Here is a 14,286-nt window from a genome sequence, read left to right as displayed (position 1 = left end):
TTCAATATGATGTTCACTTTTGTATATGCCGGTTTGGAAGGATCACACACTGATGCGCGTGTCCTGCACCAAGCACTCGAAGAACAACGCTTTGTTGTTCCTCAAGGTATGTTATTCTCTCTTGTCTTTCCATTGAAATATTACTTATTGAGCTTTTTCTTGTCCAGGTCGATTCTATGTTGCGGGTGCTGGATACGCTAATGTACCCGGCTTCTTGACTCCATATTGATCTGTAAGATACCACCTTCAAGAATGGAAACATTCTAATTTAACACCTCAAACCCCAAAGGAACCTTATAATCACCGCCATTTGGCCCTCCGAATTGTGATTGAGCGTATATTTGGGGTCTCGAAAATGTGATTCCCGATATTGGCGATGATGCCCTCTGATCCATATAAAACGCAAGTGATGATAGTTATTGCATGCTGTGTATTGAACAACATCATACGAATCGAATCTGGCCAAGACGAATTCTTTGATGAATACATGTTGAAAGAGCGACTGGAACATAGAATGGCTGCTGATAATGGTGAACAAGAATGGGTTGAGCCAAACCCCACCCAACGTACCCAGGCATCCGAGCAAAGGGATCTTATTGCTGAGCAAATGTTTGAAGACTACACCAACACACCGGTGGCACGTAGGCGAGTTTAGATGGATTCAGATGAAATTTTGTACTCACTTCACTTTTGTTTTCATTTCAATTTGTATTTGTACTTGTATTTGTATCATCATCAAGAGCAAAAGATCAAATTCAATTACTTCAAAGCAAAACACAAATTCTTATTGACTGTAATATATAATATACATATTTTTTTTGTTTGAGCTCGATACAAAATTATCAGATTGAAATAATATGTATTTTATTTTTTAATGATAAGAGAAAAAGAATTCAAATAAAACACATAAGAATGATAATATCTTGAGTTGATGAATATGATTCATTGTTGCTCATCTCAATCCTCCTCTTGAATGTCTTGATACTCATGTAACACATTAGCTTCATCCTTCAACCAATTCCATTGATGAGCTGAATCCATGTAGTAGAAGAATGAAGCACTATCGTCCTTCTTTAACTCGTTTGCTACTTTAATGATATGTTGAGGCTTGAGGTTTTTGCTGCATTCTTTGTTGAAGATTGCCATCGCCTCTTGTCGCATCGGATGCTGTTTGGTTTTGATTTTAGCAACAGCAACCTTGTCACTATCATTTTTTTCCTCCAGACTGGTCACTCGATCAACAGCTTTGCTGATTGATTCAGCAACAAGCTTGGGTCCTCTAATTCGGGATTGTTTTTCAGTTGAAGTTGAGGCCCCAACCGGGCTCCTTTTGCTGCGTACAAACTTTCTTTCAGGGGTGTTGTCATCGCTATTGGGGTCAAGAGCCATCTCGGCTGCTGTGAGGTGATATTTGTTTTTGATTCGAGACTAGATCAAAAGAAGATCAAGTTGATAGGATAAGATGTCTTAAAATGAATCAATGAAATTAAATGAGAGACTTACTACGGGCGTCTTCTTTTGTGAAGAAGCTACTTTCTTTCCTTTGATGTCATCATGGTCTGATTCCTTTGGTGAATTGGAAGCGTGCGTTGGAGATCCATCTGATCGATCTCGAGGGGAGCCATTATCAGATAAGATATGAGCTATCAATTAAGAAGGAAAGGTCAAACCCCGTGTTGATCACATTCAAATCAAAGGAAATAAGATAAAAGAAATGATCAAATAAGGAAATAAGATAAAAGAAATGATCAAATACCTTCTTGATCCTTGTCTGAATCATCTGGTAAAGGGAGTGTGATTGCTTTCTTCTTCTTGCTTTGAGTGCCAAATCCCTCGTTACCATTGGCTCGTAATTGTTTATTGGGCATGATACTCAACATATCTTGATATGCTGCAAATCTGTTGTTTCAGATTGGTTTTGCATCCTTGTTACCAGACTACATATGATCAAATGTTAGATTGAGATGATGAAACTATAATTGTTTGAAATAATGATATTAAGATTGAAAGTACCATCACTATCCATTGATTCCACCAATCCTTATCAGCATGAACTTCTCCTGTGACGATATCGACTCCAGGAGCGCCGGAAGAGTCCATGATCTTAACAAACGCCTTGAAAGTAGTCTTTAACTACAAAGAAACCATCAGTCAGTCGAATTGGAAATGAGTTAAATGATGAGAGTTCAAACCTTCTGAATGTGATTCTTCAATCGAGACAAAGGCTCCTTGACTTTGTATTTTGAATTGTAATTGTTCAAGACAAGTTTCCATCCTTCGCTCTTAAGACCACCGTCGTTACCTTTCCCGAGCTCCATTTGATGTTTGACTTCTTCAGTAACATATAAAGTATTGGCATGATTCCATTGACCGCCACTGGCTGTTTGTTCTTCTGCGGCCTTATTTTCTTTTACTTTGATTGGTTTCAATTTCAATTTCAACTTTTCTTTTGATGAATTAACAATCAATACTGCTTCATCGTCACTGTTATCTTCATTAGGCATGATGGATGAAGGTGTTGGTTGATGATAAAAGGTGGTGGTTGATGATTCCGTACGGTGAAGACGGACTTGTCCAAATTTGAGACAAAGAAAGAAATCACAGAATGTGATTTTTGTTGACAGGAATGCGCTACAAGCAAATTCTCAGAATGTCCCAAGAAATTGCTTTTTATAAGCATTCTGTACTTTACAGAATGCTTGTAAATAAAATATCAAACGCATTTCACAGAATGTGATTTCTGTGAATTACATAATGCGATTTCTAGTCAGAATTCGCTTAAGTAAACGCGGCCTTAGTGATGAGTATTGATACCACAGAAGCAATGTTGGTGAGGGACTGTGGTTGAATAGTATCAGAGATTATCAGGTATTGGAATGGGAGTTTGACATTGAGATGAACATGGGTTGAGATTGTAAGACTGACACTGCCAAAATGTATACCTCAGATTGAAAAATCCAAGGTAGGATCTTAATCCTTGAATAAATCTTTCACCAAGGTTTCTCTCCAACATTTTGGTATGCACCAAAAAATACCTTGGATCAAAATATTGGATAAACCATGTCTGAGGTTTGTAAATATGTTAGAAGAGTGACATCTTATAAGTTTCTGGACATGCAAATCTTTGATCTTGGAGTACTAATTGGGAGTTTAGTCGAGTTTTCAGGAAGCACAGTTTGCCTTCAACTTATAAAGCATCATGTTAGCTCCATGTGGGTAGACTCTGAAAAACAGTAAGGGCCTTATTTGGATCCCAATGGGAATGTATGTCCAGGTTTAAACCTCATACATTGGTATGATGGCAAATGATTATGGCAGTTCACCATCCACGATTTGTCCTACACTTTGGAAAAAACACCACACCCAAGATTTGATCAACCTTGTTCCTTGGAAGGTATGATGCTCAAAATATTCCAAGGATTGATTGAACACTATTAAATTCAGTTTGGTGGCTGGACTTGCACCTTACCAGCCTATCTTAGTAAGCCAACAAGAGTCCACTTCTACACACTCTTTGAGCTTGTGTAGTTTTGAAGCTACACAACATCTGATGGTATAAAAACAAATTTGGTTTCCATTTGGGGAAGTAGGGGGACTGATAGGGGTGAACAAAGCCCCACACCAAAGTAAACAGTTTTGGTGTCCCGCTGGCTCACCAAGCCTGGTCAGTAACATGAAAGTCCCTCCATCAAACATGTGAGATTGCAAGGATTAAGTGTCCTCCTGGAGTGGAATTAGTCAAGCTGGGGTTAATGGTGTTATAAATCACTATCTTGTATGCCTTTGACACTCCACTCAACATCTCTTCCTGGATCTCTACCTCAAATGAGTTTGAGTAGAACACAAGACAGTTGCTGATGCTGGGAGAAAAATCTTGATGATTATTGCCAGTGTGACATCAAAGGTCATGTGGTAATACAGCTTGTGATGGTGACAAACAAGAATGATGTTTGGCTTTGATCTACATGAGTCTACAGATGGTTTTTTGATCCACACCAGATTTTAGTAACTTGATAATATAGTTATTAAGAAAGGATCTTTCTTTGGTGTCTTCTTACTTCCTTTGAAAGTACATACTTTGGAGAGAACCTATGTACAAGTGTGACAGAAATTTTGGGTGAAAGAGAAATATGCACAAAGGTCTAGTGAAACTGATCTTGTTATCTTGCAAGATTTAAGCTATTGGAATGATTATGCTACAGATTTACTTCATCATCATGTGCTCATTGGTACCCCCAAAATGTTTTTGTCCTTTGGCAAACAGATGGAATCCTTGAATTTCACCTGAAAATTCATCAATTGGGGACCAAAACACTAGTCCAAATCTCTTCAGTGAACACAGCCAATGGTTTGTTTTAAAGGCATGATTGTATTGGTTTTGCAACTTCACATCATAATACTTGAGTTCACTGGCTTTTAAATCATACCAATCCCACAAGAACAGGCGCCTACCAAATTTATCAGTTCACTTGACAAGAACAGGTCCCAATGAATCAGCTTCACAAGCACTCCATTCTGATGTGGAAAAAATGCCATATATCTTGGTTGTTTACCAACATTGCCTGAAACACAGAAATGGGTGAATAGGCATAAAGATTTCAAAGTCCTCAAAGATGAATGAGTAATCATGATAATCTGGTTGTATATAGCAATCAACATTACAACATATATATCAGTTATCCTGAATTTGACATACATTCAAGGTTAGGTGAAAGTGAAACCAGGTTCAATATTATTTCCCCCAGGGTGATGTCATCAGCATTTATTCATCAAATCTGTAGCTGTAGAACTAAACCACAAAGTAATTCCATACCACATTTTGTCAAGCACAGACCACTGTATGGTAAAATTGGCTAGCAGCTGTTTCAGGAACCTATAGAATTTCTCCAAGCAAGCTTTGTATACTACCAATCCTGTCAGAACAGTATCTAATCAAGCAAACCTCTTTGTTCCTCCCCATACCTGGCCCATCCACCCCATGTAGGTCAAGCACCAATGTATCAATGGTAAAGAGATCCCAAAAAAATCAACCAATACCTGGCCAGACCATCATCTTTGGACCATAAACCAATCAGTACAGTTGAACTGTATCCATCATCCGGCCAAACACTAAACTTTTGACCAATTACGGTGTTCAAACTTCAAAATTAATTTGTGCAAGTTTGCAAGATATGAATAGAACTTGAACAGATCTTGCACAAAACTTGCAAGTTGGTCTTGCATGGTTTTTGCACGCTTTGCAACACACAACTTGGGTTGTCAAAAAAAATTGATGTGCAAGATTAGTGCAAAACATTTTGCACAGATCTTGCACAGATCTTGCACAGATCTTGCACGCTGGTGTTGCACAGTTCTTGCACAGGCTTGAACACCATAAATGTTTAGTCAAACAAATTGTGACTCAGCCACTTTTACAGTGAGTACTTATACAACTCAACAAAACCTTCACTGTGTGCCAGTGGTCAAGTTCAGTGGAATATACATACACACAGTAGACCTACAAGTTCCAACAAACCCTACTTTAAATTTTACCTAGTTGTTTTCAAACAGTCAATCTGTCTATCAAGTTGAGATTTCTCGACAACCCAAAGCCAAAAAAGTCAACTGGTTCAACAGAGTCTACTTGAGTGACTTTCATTCAGAAAACCCATCTTACCAATTACCAAACCAAAGACCCCTTCTTCTTCAAAATACCCTCCAAGTATATCTGATCAACTAATACTTCTTTCAAAAAATCAACCCATTCTAAGGGCCTGTTCACTTAAGCAATTTCTGCTAAGAAACCACATTCCGCAAAATATAAAGTGTCTATTTGGCAGTGCATGTTTCATTGTTTGCATTAATTTTTTTTCCAGAATATGATTTCTGGTCAGAATTTCCTTAAGTGAACATGCCCTGAATGATCATTCAAATCAACACCTCCAAATGATGATCATTCAACTATCTACCATATGTACATCTTTTAATTATCTTTCTTAAGCAGATCTATCTTATTCTAAAAATGTCCATAAGTTTTAAAACCAAACCCGATTTGATGACCCTAAAATAAACTAAAATCCAACCAAACTTCCACAAATCTTCAATCCCACCAACCTCTTTCAACCATATCCCCTCAACCCCTCACCCAACCCAACCCTTCTTAACCCAAAAAACCTCATCTATTTCCTCTGAGCCCCATTCCCTAATCCTAAAACCTTTCTAACCAAATCCAATTCCCCATTCCCATTCTTCTCATTCTTCTGATCCCCAAACCCAATTTCCTGCAAAACTCTTTTCACCAAAGATTTCCAATCCTCAATACTACCTAAATGTTCTTCTAACCATTTCCAATACTCGACTTCATTCCAACCCAAAACCCTTTGAACCTGTACAGATGCTCTACTCAGTAAATGTTGCAGAACAATCATTTTCCTAAACTCTTCATCCTCCTCCTCTTTTCCTTCTCCATTCGATCCGATTTCTTTTTCCAATTCCCCAATCTCAAACATAAAAATAACCCGTTTAAACTCTCTCAAATCACGTAACATACCCACCAAGCCTACCAAATCTCTTCCAAACCTTACTTCATCCTCTTCAATCCATTGAGTCAAACCAATCTCAAGTTCAGAAACTTCTGAAATCAATCCCAACCTACTCTTCTCATCTCTTCCATCCCTTAATGAAAGATGAAACAATCCACACCTGATTGTGTAGGAAACGATTTGATAAATAAAAACTTCTGATTTCATTTCATGTCCGATTTCGCTTTTCATTCGACTTATTCTTTCCATCAGATCTGATAAATAACTGTCGGGTTTGGTACGAGACTGTTTCGAGTTCGAATGCATTCTTCCAACCAAGACTGAGATCTCTCGTTTGATCAATCTGATCATCGGATCGATTATCTCTTTTTGAGTGGCTTCTGCTCGGTTCACCATTGTTTGTAACGTCTGGGATATCTCTGGGTTCGTGCTTTCGTACTCGTTCATCACTTGGTTTAGTGTTTCGATCAGATTCGATATCAGATTTGAGCTTTCGATATTCAAAGACTTTGAACCGTTCAAAAGGTTCGAACCTAATCCCATCACAGAATACTGATCACGATCAATCTACCCACAAAAAAAAGCAAAACCATCATCAATCCAAAAACCCCAAAATCGAAATCCAAAAAAAGCCACGAAGAAAAAAGCCTCAACTCGATCCGAAATCCTAATCAAATACTCATCCAAAACCTCCTTCAAATTCTTAACTACCAATCGAATCAACAAAGGATCAAACCTAGCCACATCCAACTCATTCAAAACGACCGGTCCAAACCTTTCATCGCTCTTCAAAACCTTCAAACCTTCCATCATCCTTTGCTTAGATCTTTCAAGATAAACCGTTTCGAAAGCCGAGATTGATCGAAGCATTAGAATCGTTTCGGGTGATTGAGTTGATGAGCTATAAGTTGTGTGGGTGTGGAGTGAGATTCGGGAAAAGAAGTCGTGCAGGAGTCGTAGGAGTTTTGGATACGAACTTGTGAGAGTTTGGTTAATAAAATTCGAACCTAAACAAAATCTAATTTATCAGTTTCTCAAACTCGGTTCTTGACTTTGGTGGGGCTTTTGTTGCAGAACTGACCTCTACATGCTTCTCTAGACTCTTTTTCTAAAGCCACACAAACCGTTCTCCAAAAAACAGTCCTGGGCAACACCCCATCCAATCCACCATCCTTCTCAACCACCTCATCCAAAAAACTTTTTACTTGAAGTGACATTGTCGAAGAAGTTTTTTTCCATTCCAAAACTTTTTCTAATGTGTAAACTTTTATACAAGTTGAAGTGAGATCGTCAATTAATGATTCTAGTCTTGTCCATAAACAGGTTGTCCATGATGAATGGTTCGATAAAGTAGGTTCGGTACGTGATCTTGATTTGTATACGAAACTAGAAGAGTGTGTCTGATCTGTCCCCCCAAAACAAAAAAAAAGGTGATCAGAATGGGATTAGTCATTTAGAAATGAGAGAGAAAATGGTACCTTGTAGATTAGATTGTTTGGATAAAGAGTTGAGGTCGAAAGTTGATTTGATTTTGGAATGGATAGATTGGGTAAGGGTTTGGATGAGTAAAGTAATAGATTCAGGTAAGATTGAAAGATTGTAAGCGGTCTGAAAAGATGTGGAAAGTAAAGTCTTGTCTAGTTGAAGTAATCCTTTGTTTAAGATTTGGGTCATTTGTGATTGAAGGCTTTCACGAGTGGATTGGATTGGATTTAAATGGTGTTGAATAGCTTTGAATGTGTTGATCGAATGGGATAGGTACTGATTATTAGGATTGATAAGGCTTTCTATTTCTGATAAAGTTAAAGTGGATTCGATTAGATTTGATGGTTCGGAAGAATTGATGAGTTGTGTATCTAGTCGTTTTTTTAGTTGGATAAACTTTAAGATAGATTTAGTTTTGATAAGTAAAGATTGAAACCGATCCAAGTTTGTTAAGTTTAATGAGAGGTGTTGATATTTTGTTGAGATCTTGGATTGGAGTTTGATTAGATTATTGTCGATTTGATGGAGTGATGATTTAATAGAAACTAAATGATGGTCTAAGTTAATGATCGAATGTGATTTGATGAGTAAGTTTAAATGGTTTGATGAGATTGTATTTCTGATTTGTTTGTTAATCTCATCGATTGCAATGTTTAATTTTTGAAGTGATAAGTTTAGATATGGTACACTATTGGGATTGTTGTTAGTAGTGGTAGTGGATGAGAGTGAGGTGAGGGATGATGATAAGAATTCATCGAAAACTGAATGGTGATTGAAGATTAGAGAATTCGAAAATGATTGTGGATCGAATGAAGCGGTCAAGAAGAATTCATAATCTTTGGAACTCAGTATCGATCTCTTCTGATTATCATTCATCTTTGACTACTGGAACTCTAAACTAGAACTAGAACTATTGCGATGATGATATCAGGAAAGACCAATGAAATCACCCAGGCTGGGGAGAACGAGGAGCCCCAACCCGAAAAACGCGGGTAATGGCCTATCCGCACCCCGAGCCAATATCTAATGAGCCCTCCCGCGCACGAAACCTACCCCGACGCGATTAAGCCCCGGCTAAAACCCGCGGATAACATCGGGGGCTTGAGGACTGGCAGCCCCCGCCCCCGAACTCCGCACCCCGAGGGCTCGGAGCTCGGGAAACCCTCCGGGAACACCCGGCCTTCGGGAGATTACTGGCACTACTGCCAGTGCCATTTTTTTCCCCCTCCCCCCAATATTTCACCTAGCCGTGAAAACCCCCCCACGTCATTTCACACAGTACTTCACCTGCCCCACATTTGCCCTGAAACCCCATGCCATCTTTCACGGCGTATTGAAACCTCAGGTAACACATGAGAGATACACACTTCACGCTTCCCTCAACTCTCCACCCCCCTTGTATCACCACTTCACATTCTTCACAAAATGGATTCAAGCTTCATCAAACCTGAGTTCAAACGTTTGCCTCCCAGCGCACCACTTCCCCAGCCGGTCTTGAAAGGTCTAGTTGGCATAGCATGCCCTGCTTGTGACAACATCAAGAAGACAACCCCTTTGAAGTATATCAACAGGTTACCCAACGCGTGGAAAGTTGCTGTGAGTGAATCTATCTTTTCTATCACCTTATTAGAAAACCAAACTGATCCATCCATCTTTCCCAACTGTGCATATTCAGTGCAGCATCCTGCCGCCGCGGGGACAGCATGCTGTGCGCAAGAATGGGACTACGGATTCGCCGTCGTTACGGGGAAACCCACGTATGGTTTGAACGTGTGATGATTTCGGCGGCCAGAACGGAAAACTGGATGAGGTCACGAAGTGAAAGCGTTGAGTGAAGCTCTGGAAACTGTTCAGCCAGATGGTCCATGAATTGTCGGAGTAGCATATTGTTATGTTGTGGTTTGTTTGAGTTGAAGAAATTGATTTTGTTAAGTTTAGGATGGATGGAGGATTTTGGTGCGGTTTTGGTGAAATGTGATGTTGAATATCACCATCTGTGTAGTGGGTATGTCAGGTGAGTGAACATTGTACAAGGTTCCACTCGGGAAAGGGGACACAAGCCATACTTTCATGGGCTTTGAGTGACTGGCAGTGCCAGTGCCAGTGCCAGTTGGCGGCTGCCAGCGATCTCCCAAAGGCCGCTTCATCCGAACCCTCCGAACGTCGGCTTCGGGGCCGCTGGGATGGCATGTCCAACCCGAATCCGATGATCAGTCAACTATCCGATATCTGAACTTACAACTCAACATTCTCATCTGACTTGATTGACCAAACCAACTGAACCACTACTTACAAATCAAATCATGAAATACTCAGTACCAGAAACATCAGACGAAGAAGAAGAAGAAGAAACCATTCCAAAACCAAAACCAAATCAAAAACAAAAATCAAAATCAAAATCAAAATCACACAAACTACATTCTTCTACTACAACTTCGATCCCACGACCATCATCATCAAACACATCAAACCAATACAAGTTAAGTAACCCAACCACAACCCAACTCTAAACCAGAAAACTAATCATTCCATTTAAAATATGATATCTTATAGTGGTCCGTTTTGTAAACCATTATCAGTTCAACTTAATCAATCCACTCCTTCTCCATTTGCCAACCCACCCAACCTATCCAAATCGATCTATTCATCACCACTGAAATCTTCAAGCAGATCATCACACCATCGGATCCAAAACATATCCACTTCATCATCTGAGGAAGAAGAAGAAGACGGAGAAGAAGAAGATAGTGAAGAAGAGAAATGGCCGATTCGTAAACAAGATCCGTCTAGATATCAGTCAACAAGTTATCTTGTGCCTGATCATGATAGTTTACAAGTATGGGATCAAGAAGGAAGACGATCAACTTATTTGATATCGATGAAAAAGACATCCGAAAGAAGAAAACAGTTTGAAGAGATCCATCATAAGACGATCCAACGGGTAAATGAACGTCAAGAAGCAGTGTATGAAGAACAGATGAATGAGTTGAGTAAAGTCTTGGAACAAATCGAGTTGGATCAGTCTAGAGAGATACGTACTATAAAGGAAGGATTCGAAAGAAGAGAAAGAGATCGGTTAAAGGTTTTTGATGAATTGATTAGGAAAGCAGAAGAGATTGAAAAAGAAGAAACTCTTAGGGTTTTTAAGATTAAACAGGAAGAAGCAGAGAAGAAAGCTCGAGAAGAAAGACAAGCTGAGGAAGAAAGAAACCGATCTGAAGTACAGGCTAGGTTGGAAAAAGATCAACTTAGACTGAAAAACGAACTCGAGTTGAGGAAAAAAGAGGTGATGGAAAAGAAACGGATTGAGAAAGATTTAGAGGATTCATTGGATCGGAATCAGAAGGATTCGTTGAAAGAGAATTATATGAAATGGTACAGAGTTATTGAACAGATCAAACAAACTGTACTGCCGAATGTGTCTTCCAACGAATCATTCAAAACGATCTGTAGACAAGCCAAAAGAAAGATCACACTTAAAGTAGGACAACTAACAAATTCATCTAAACAAATTCAAAAAGTCGTAAGTTTTTGATCTACCTGAATCTTTGGAAAAATAAATGATTGGTTGATTAGAGTTTTGGAATAGATTATCGAATTAGGTGAAGTACTTCAACAAACCAAACAATCTGATTTGAACGTCTACATTTGGGCATGTAATCATCTCTCCAAAGCTCTCATCAAACAATCCGAAACAGAAGTAACAGCCAAACCAAGTACAGTCTATCCATTATCGAGAGTAGTGATCGGATTAATTTTAATAGGATATCCTGAACTAGGACAAGTGATGATGGCCAGAATCGTAAAGAAATGTTATTTTGTAACATCTCATCGACCGATTAAATTCGAGACTGAATCAGATGAATTGTATGGCAAACGATTAGGGTATTTGGTTGGAGGTGGAAGGAAGAATGATGAAGGACTCGTTCAGTATTCTAATCGGATCTCGGGAATCTTTTCACTTTATTGTGGGATTTGTCAAGTGGATATAAATGATATTGTACCTTCATTAAAGAACCAAATCCCTTCATCTAAACTCTCACAAATCGATTCGTGTTTTAAAGTATCAAGTTTATGGAGTTTATTAGTCAACTTGATCAAATCCGATTTGGCTAATAGTTTGGTCTTACCTAAGTTAATTTCATGTTTGATTGAAGTTTCGTACCAAAGAATGTGGGAAGTTTATGGAACTCAATGGTTGAAGGTCTTGAGAGTTTTGTTGGTGGAGGGGATTAGGAAGAACAAATGGACGGTTTCGAAGGAGGCGGGCGTTAAGGCTTCGTTGGTTCAGTTGGAGTCTATTCTCGAAGACCTTTTGGAACGTGGCATCTTGCCGGCTTGTGAGGGTAGATTGTATGAAGATTGATTTCTTTTTGTGTAAGGCTTGCAAAGGATACTTGTGAATTTTGGGAGTGCAGTGCAGTGGAGATTAGTTTGGTTTGGGAAGGTGGTGAAAAAGATGAAAGGGTTGGGTTTTTTTGGGTGGGTTTCTTGAATGATTTGGTTTCTTGGATTTGAATGAGAGATTGATTTGGTTTGGTTTACTTGAAATTTGTTATTGGTTAATTTTTTTAATTTATTGTGTGTTTTTTTGTGTTTTTTATCATGAATTAGTTTTTTAATTTATTTTTTAGCCCCAACCCCCCTTCAAAAAGAAAAAAGATGAAAAGATAACAAAATGGTTTGGATTATGTACAACTAATATTTACTTAAAGCCAAAAAAAGAGGATGAAAAGAGGCAGCGATGAATGTTTGGTGTTTTTTATGAGGGTTTGAAGAAGTTGAAGTATAAATCAAAGAGATATGGGAGGATATGGGTCTAAGTTTGGATAAGAGGTCTGGAGTTTTTTTGGACAAAGTAAAGAGGTCTTTGGATTTACTTTCTAAAACATTGGACTGTTGTGATCAAACCTTATGTGGTATACAGCTGAGTTGAGAATGATTGGCTTTTTGGTTGGTTTGAGAAATCATATTATGTTTCAAAACTTGATTTTCTTCTTTACTGAAGTTTTGGTTTTTTTACTAATTTTGAGAATACAGCCATTCCGATATTGCTTGTTGCTCCATTTTGGAAAAGAAAAAGTGAAACCTAAGTTTTTACTCAATAAAACTTCAAAGTTGACTGTAATTGAAGGTGATACAGCCAAATTTCAGGTTTTAACCAGTTAAAACTTAGGTTTCAAGCTCACAAACTCTTTCTTTTTCCAAAAGAGGTGCGACAAGCAATATTGGAATGGCTGTATCTAAATACAAAAAATTCAAAACTTTGAAGAATGATTTTTTTGTTTGGGTTTGAACAGTATGGTAATACTTTGTAATACTATCACAATTTCTTTGGAAGAATGAGTCAATTGTTTTCTAATTGGTAGTATAAATGGGTAAAGGAAGTAGCTCTTGTTAGTTTACTTTGTTGGAGGTAATTTGTTGTTGTGCTGGTACAAGCCCTGATCTTTGTTAACCTGACATGATGAGGCTCACAAGAGCCCTGTGGGTGCCCCAGAAGCCCCGGCCTGTTGGGTACCCTGGTATAAAAAAACTGTGGTTAAAGGTCAAACAAGGTTGACACTTTACCCCACCAGATTCCTTTTTTCCTCATGTGAAAAGGTGAAACTTAAGAATGAACCACTAATTGGCACTTTGAAAGTACATTACAACTTAACCATCCATCATGCCCCACTCTTCCCACATCTGGTACTCCTGCTACCCTCTTTTCTGGACTTTCCTCTGCTACCAATGCCAGTATTACTCTGTCATATTCTTTTTTCAAGTATGTTTCCAACACCATGGCTACTGGTCAATTGTTGTGGGTTTGGCAATACTTTGCCCAGCAAAAAATTGATGGTATGTTGAACAATGTGTGCACTGCTAGGGAAGGTTTTGTTGATTTGATTTCTGCTGGTGTTGAAGATTCCAATGCCCCACTTGCACTCTGCAACCAACAAATGGCAATCACTAAGCACACCAGCACTAAGTTGATGATCTGTCATCTGTTGAGATGTCATCATATCAAGCTACCTGTCAATACCAGTCAACATACAATGACTGCGTACTTTATTGACAGGAAAATGGCCAATCTAAGAATTTCCACTTTTTGTCTGTTTGTTGATTTGTTTTTGTTTAGTCTGTTTGTTGATTTCTGTTTGTATGTTTTTTTTTCATTTTATTAGACCAAAACCCTCAATTGAGGTAATCTCAAGATAGCCCTCATTTGACTCATTTTGCACCAAGAGCTCACAATATCCCTAGTTCACAGGGGCAAAAATTGATGCTCACAACTATG

At 38.6% G+C, this 14,286-nt stretch overlaps 3 protein-coding genes across 3 annotated transcripts; 2 read left to right on the top strand and 1 right to left on the bottom strand.

Annotated features, from left to right (window-relative positions):
- Window positions 1–5,851: 5,851 nt before the first annotated feature.
- On the bottom strand, window positions 5,852–8,426 carry MELLADRAFT_117446 (uncharacterized protein; the record flags this gene model as incomplete). Its single annotated transcript, XM_007413654.1, has 4 exons — window positions 5,852–7,088; window positions 7,176–7,528; window positions 7,603–7,926; window positions 8,000–8,426. 4 exons carry the CDS (start codon window positions 8,193–8,195, stop codon window positions 6,159–6,161), a joined length of 1,803 nt encoding a protein of 600 aa, XP_007413716.1.
- Window positions 8,427–9,431: 1,005 nt separating this feature from the next.
- MELLADRAFT_65918 (uncharacterized protein) lies at window positions 9,432–9,782 on the top strand (the record flags this gene model as incomplete). The annotated part of the gene is made up of 1 exon (XM_007413764.1): window positions 9,432–9,782. One exon carries the CDS (start codon window positions 9,432–9,434, stop codon window positions 9,780–9,782), a length of 351 nt encoding a protein of 116 aa, XP_007413826.1.
- A 763-nt stretch (window positions 9,783–10,545) lies between these two features.
- On the top strand, window positions 10,546–12,002 carry MELLADRAFT_90528 (uncharacterized protein; the record flags this gene model as incomplete). The annotated part of the gene is made up of 3 exons (XM_007413765.1): window positions 10,546–11,529; window positions 11,596–11,936; window positions 11,990–12,002. 3 exons carry the CDS (start codon window positions 10,546–10,548, stop codon window positions 12,000–12,002), a joined length of 1,338 nt encoding a protein of 445 aa, XP_007413827.1.
- Window positions 12,003–14,286: the final 2,284 nt, after the last annotated feature.

Source organism: Melampsora larici-populina (assembly GCF_000204055.1).
Source record: "Melampsora larici-populina 98AG31 unplaced genomic scaffold MELLAscaffold_38, whole genome shotgun sequence".
Taxonomy (NCBI): domain Eukaryota; kingdom Fungi; phylum Basidiomycota; class Pucciniomycetes; order Pucciniales; family Melampsoraceae; genus Melampsora; species Melampsora laricis-populina.
Note: the sequence above shows the minus strand (reverse complement) of the source record. Positions and strands in the feature narration are given on the sequence as shown.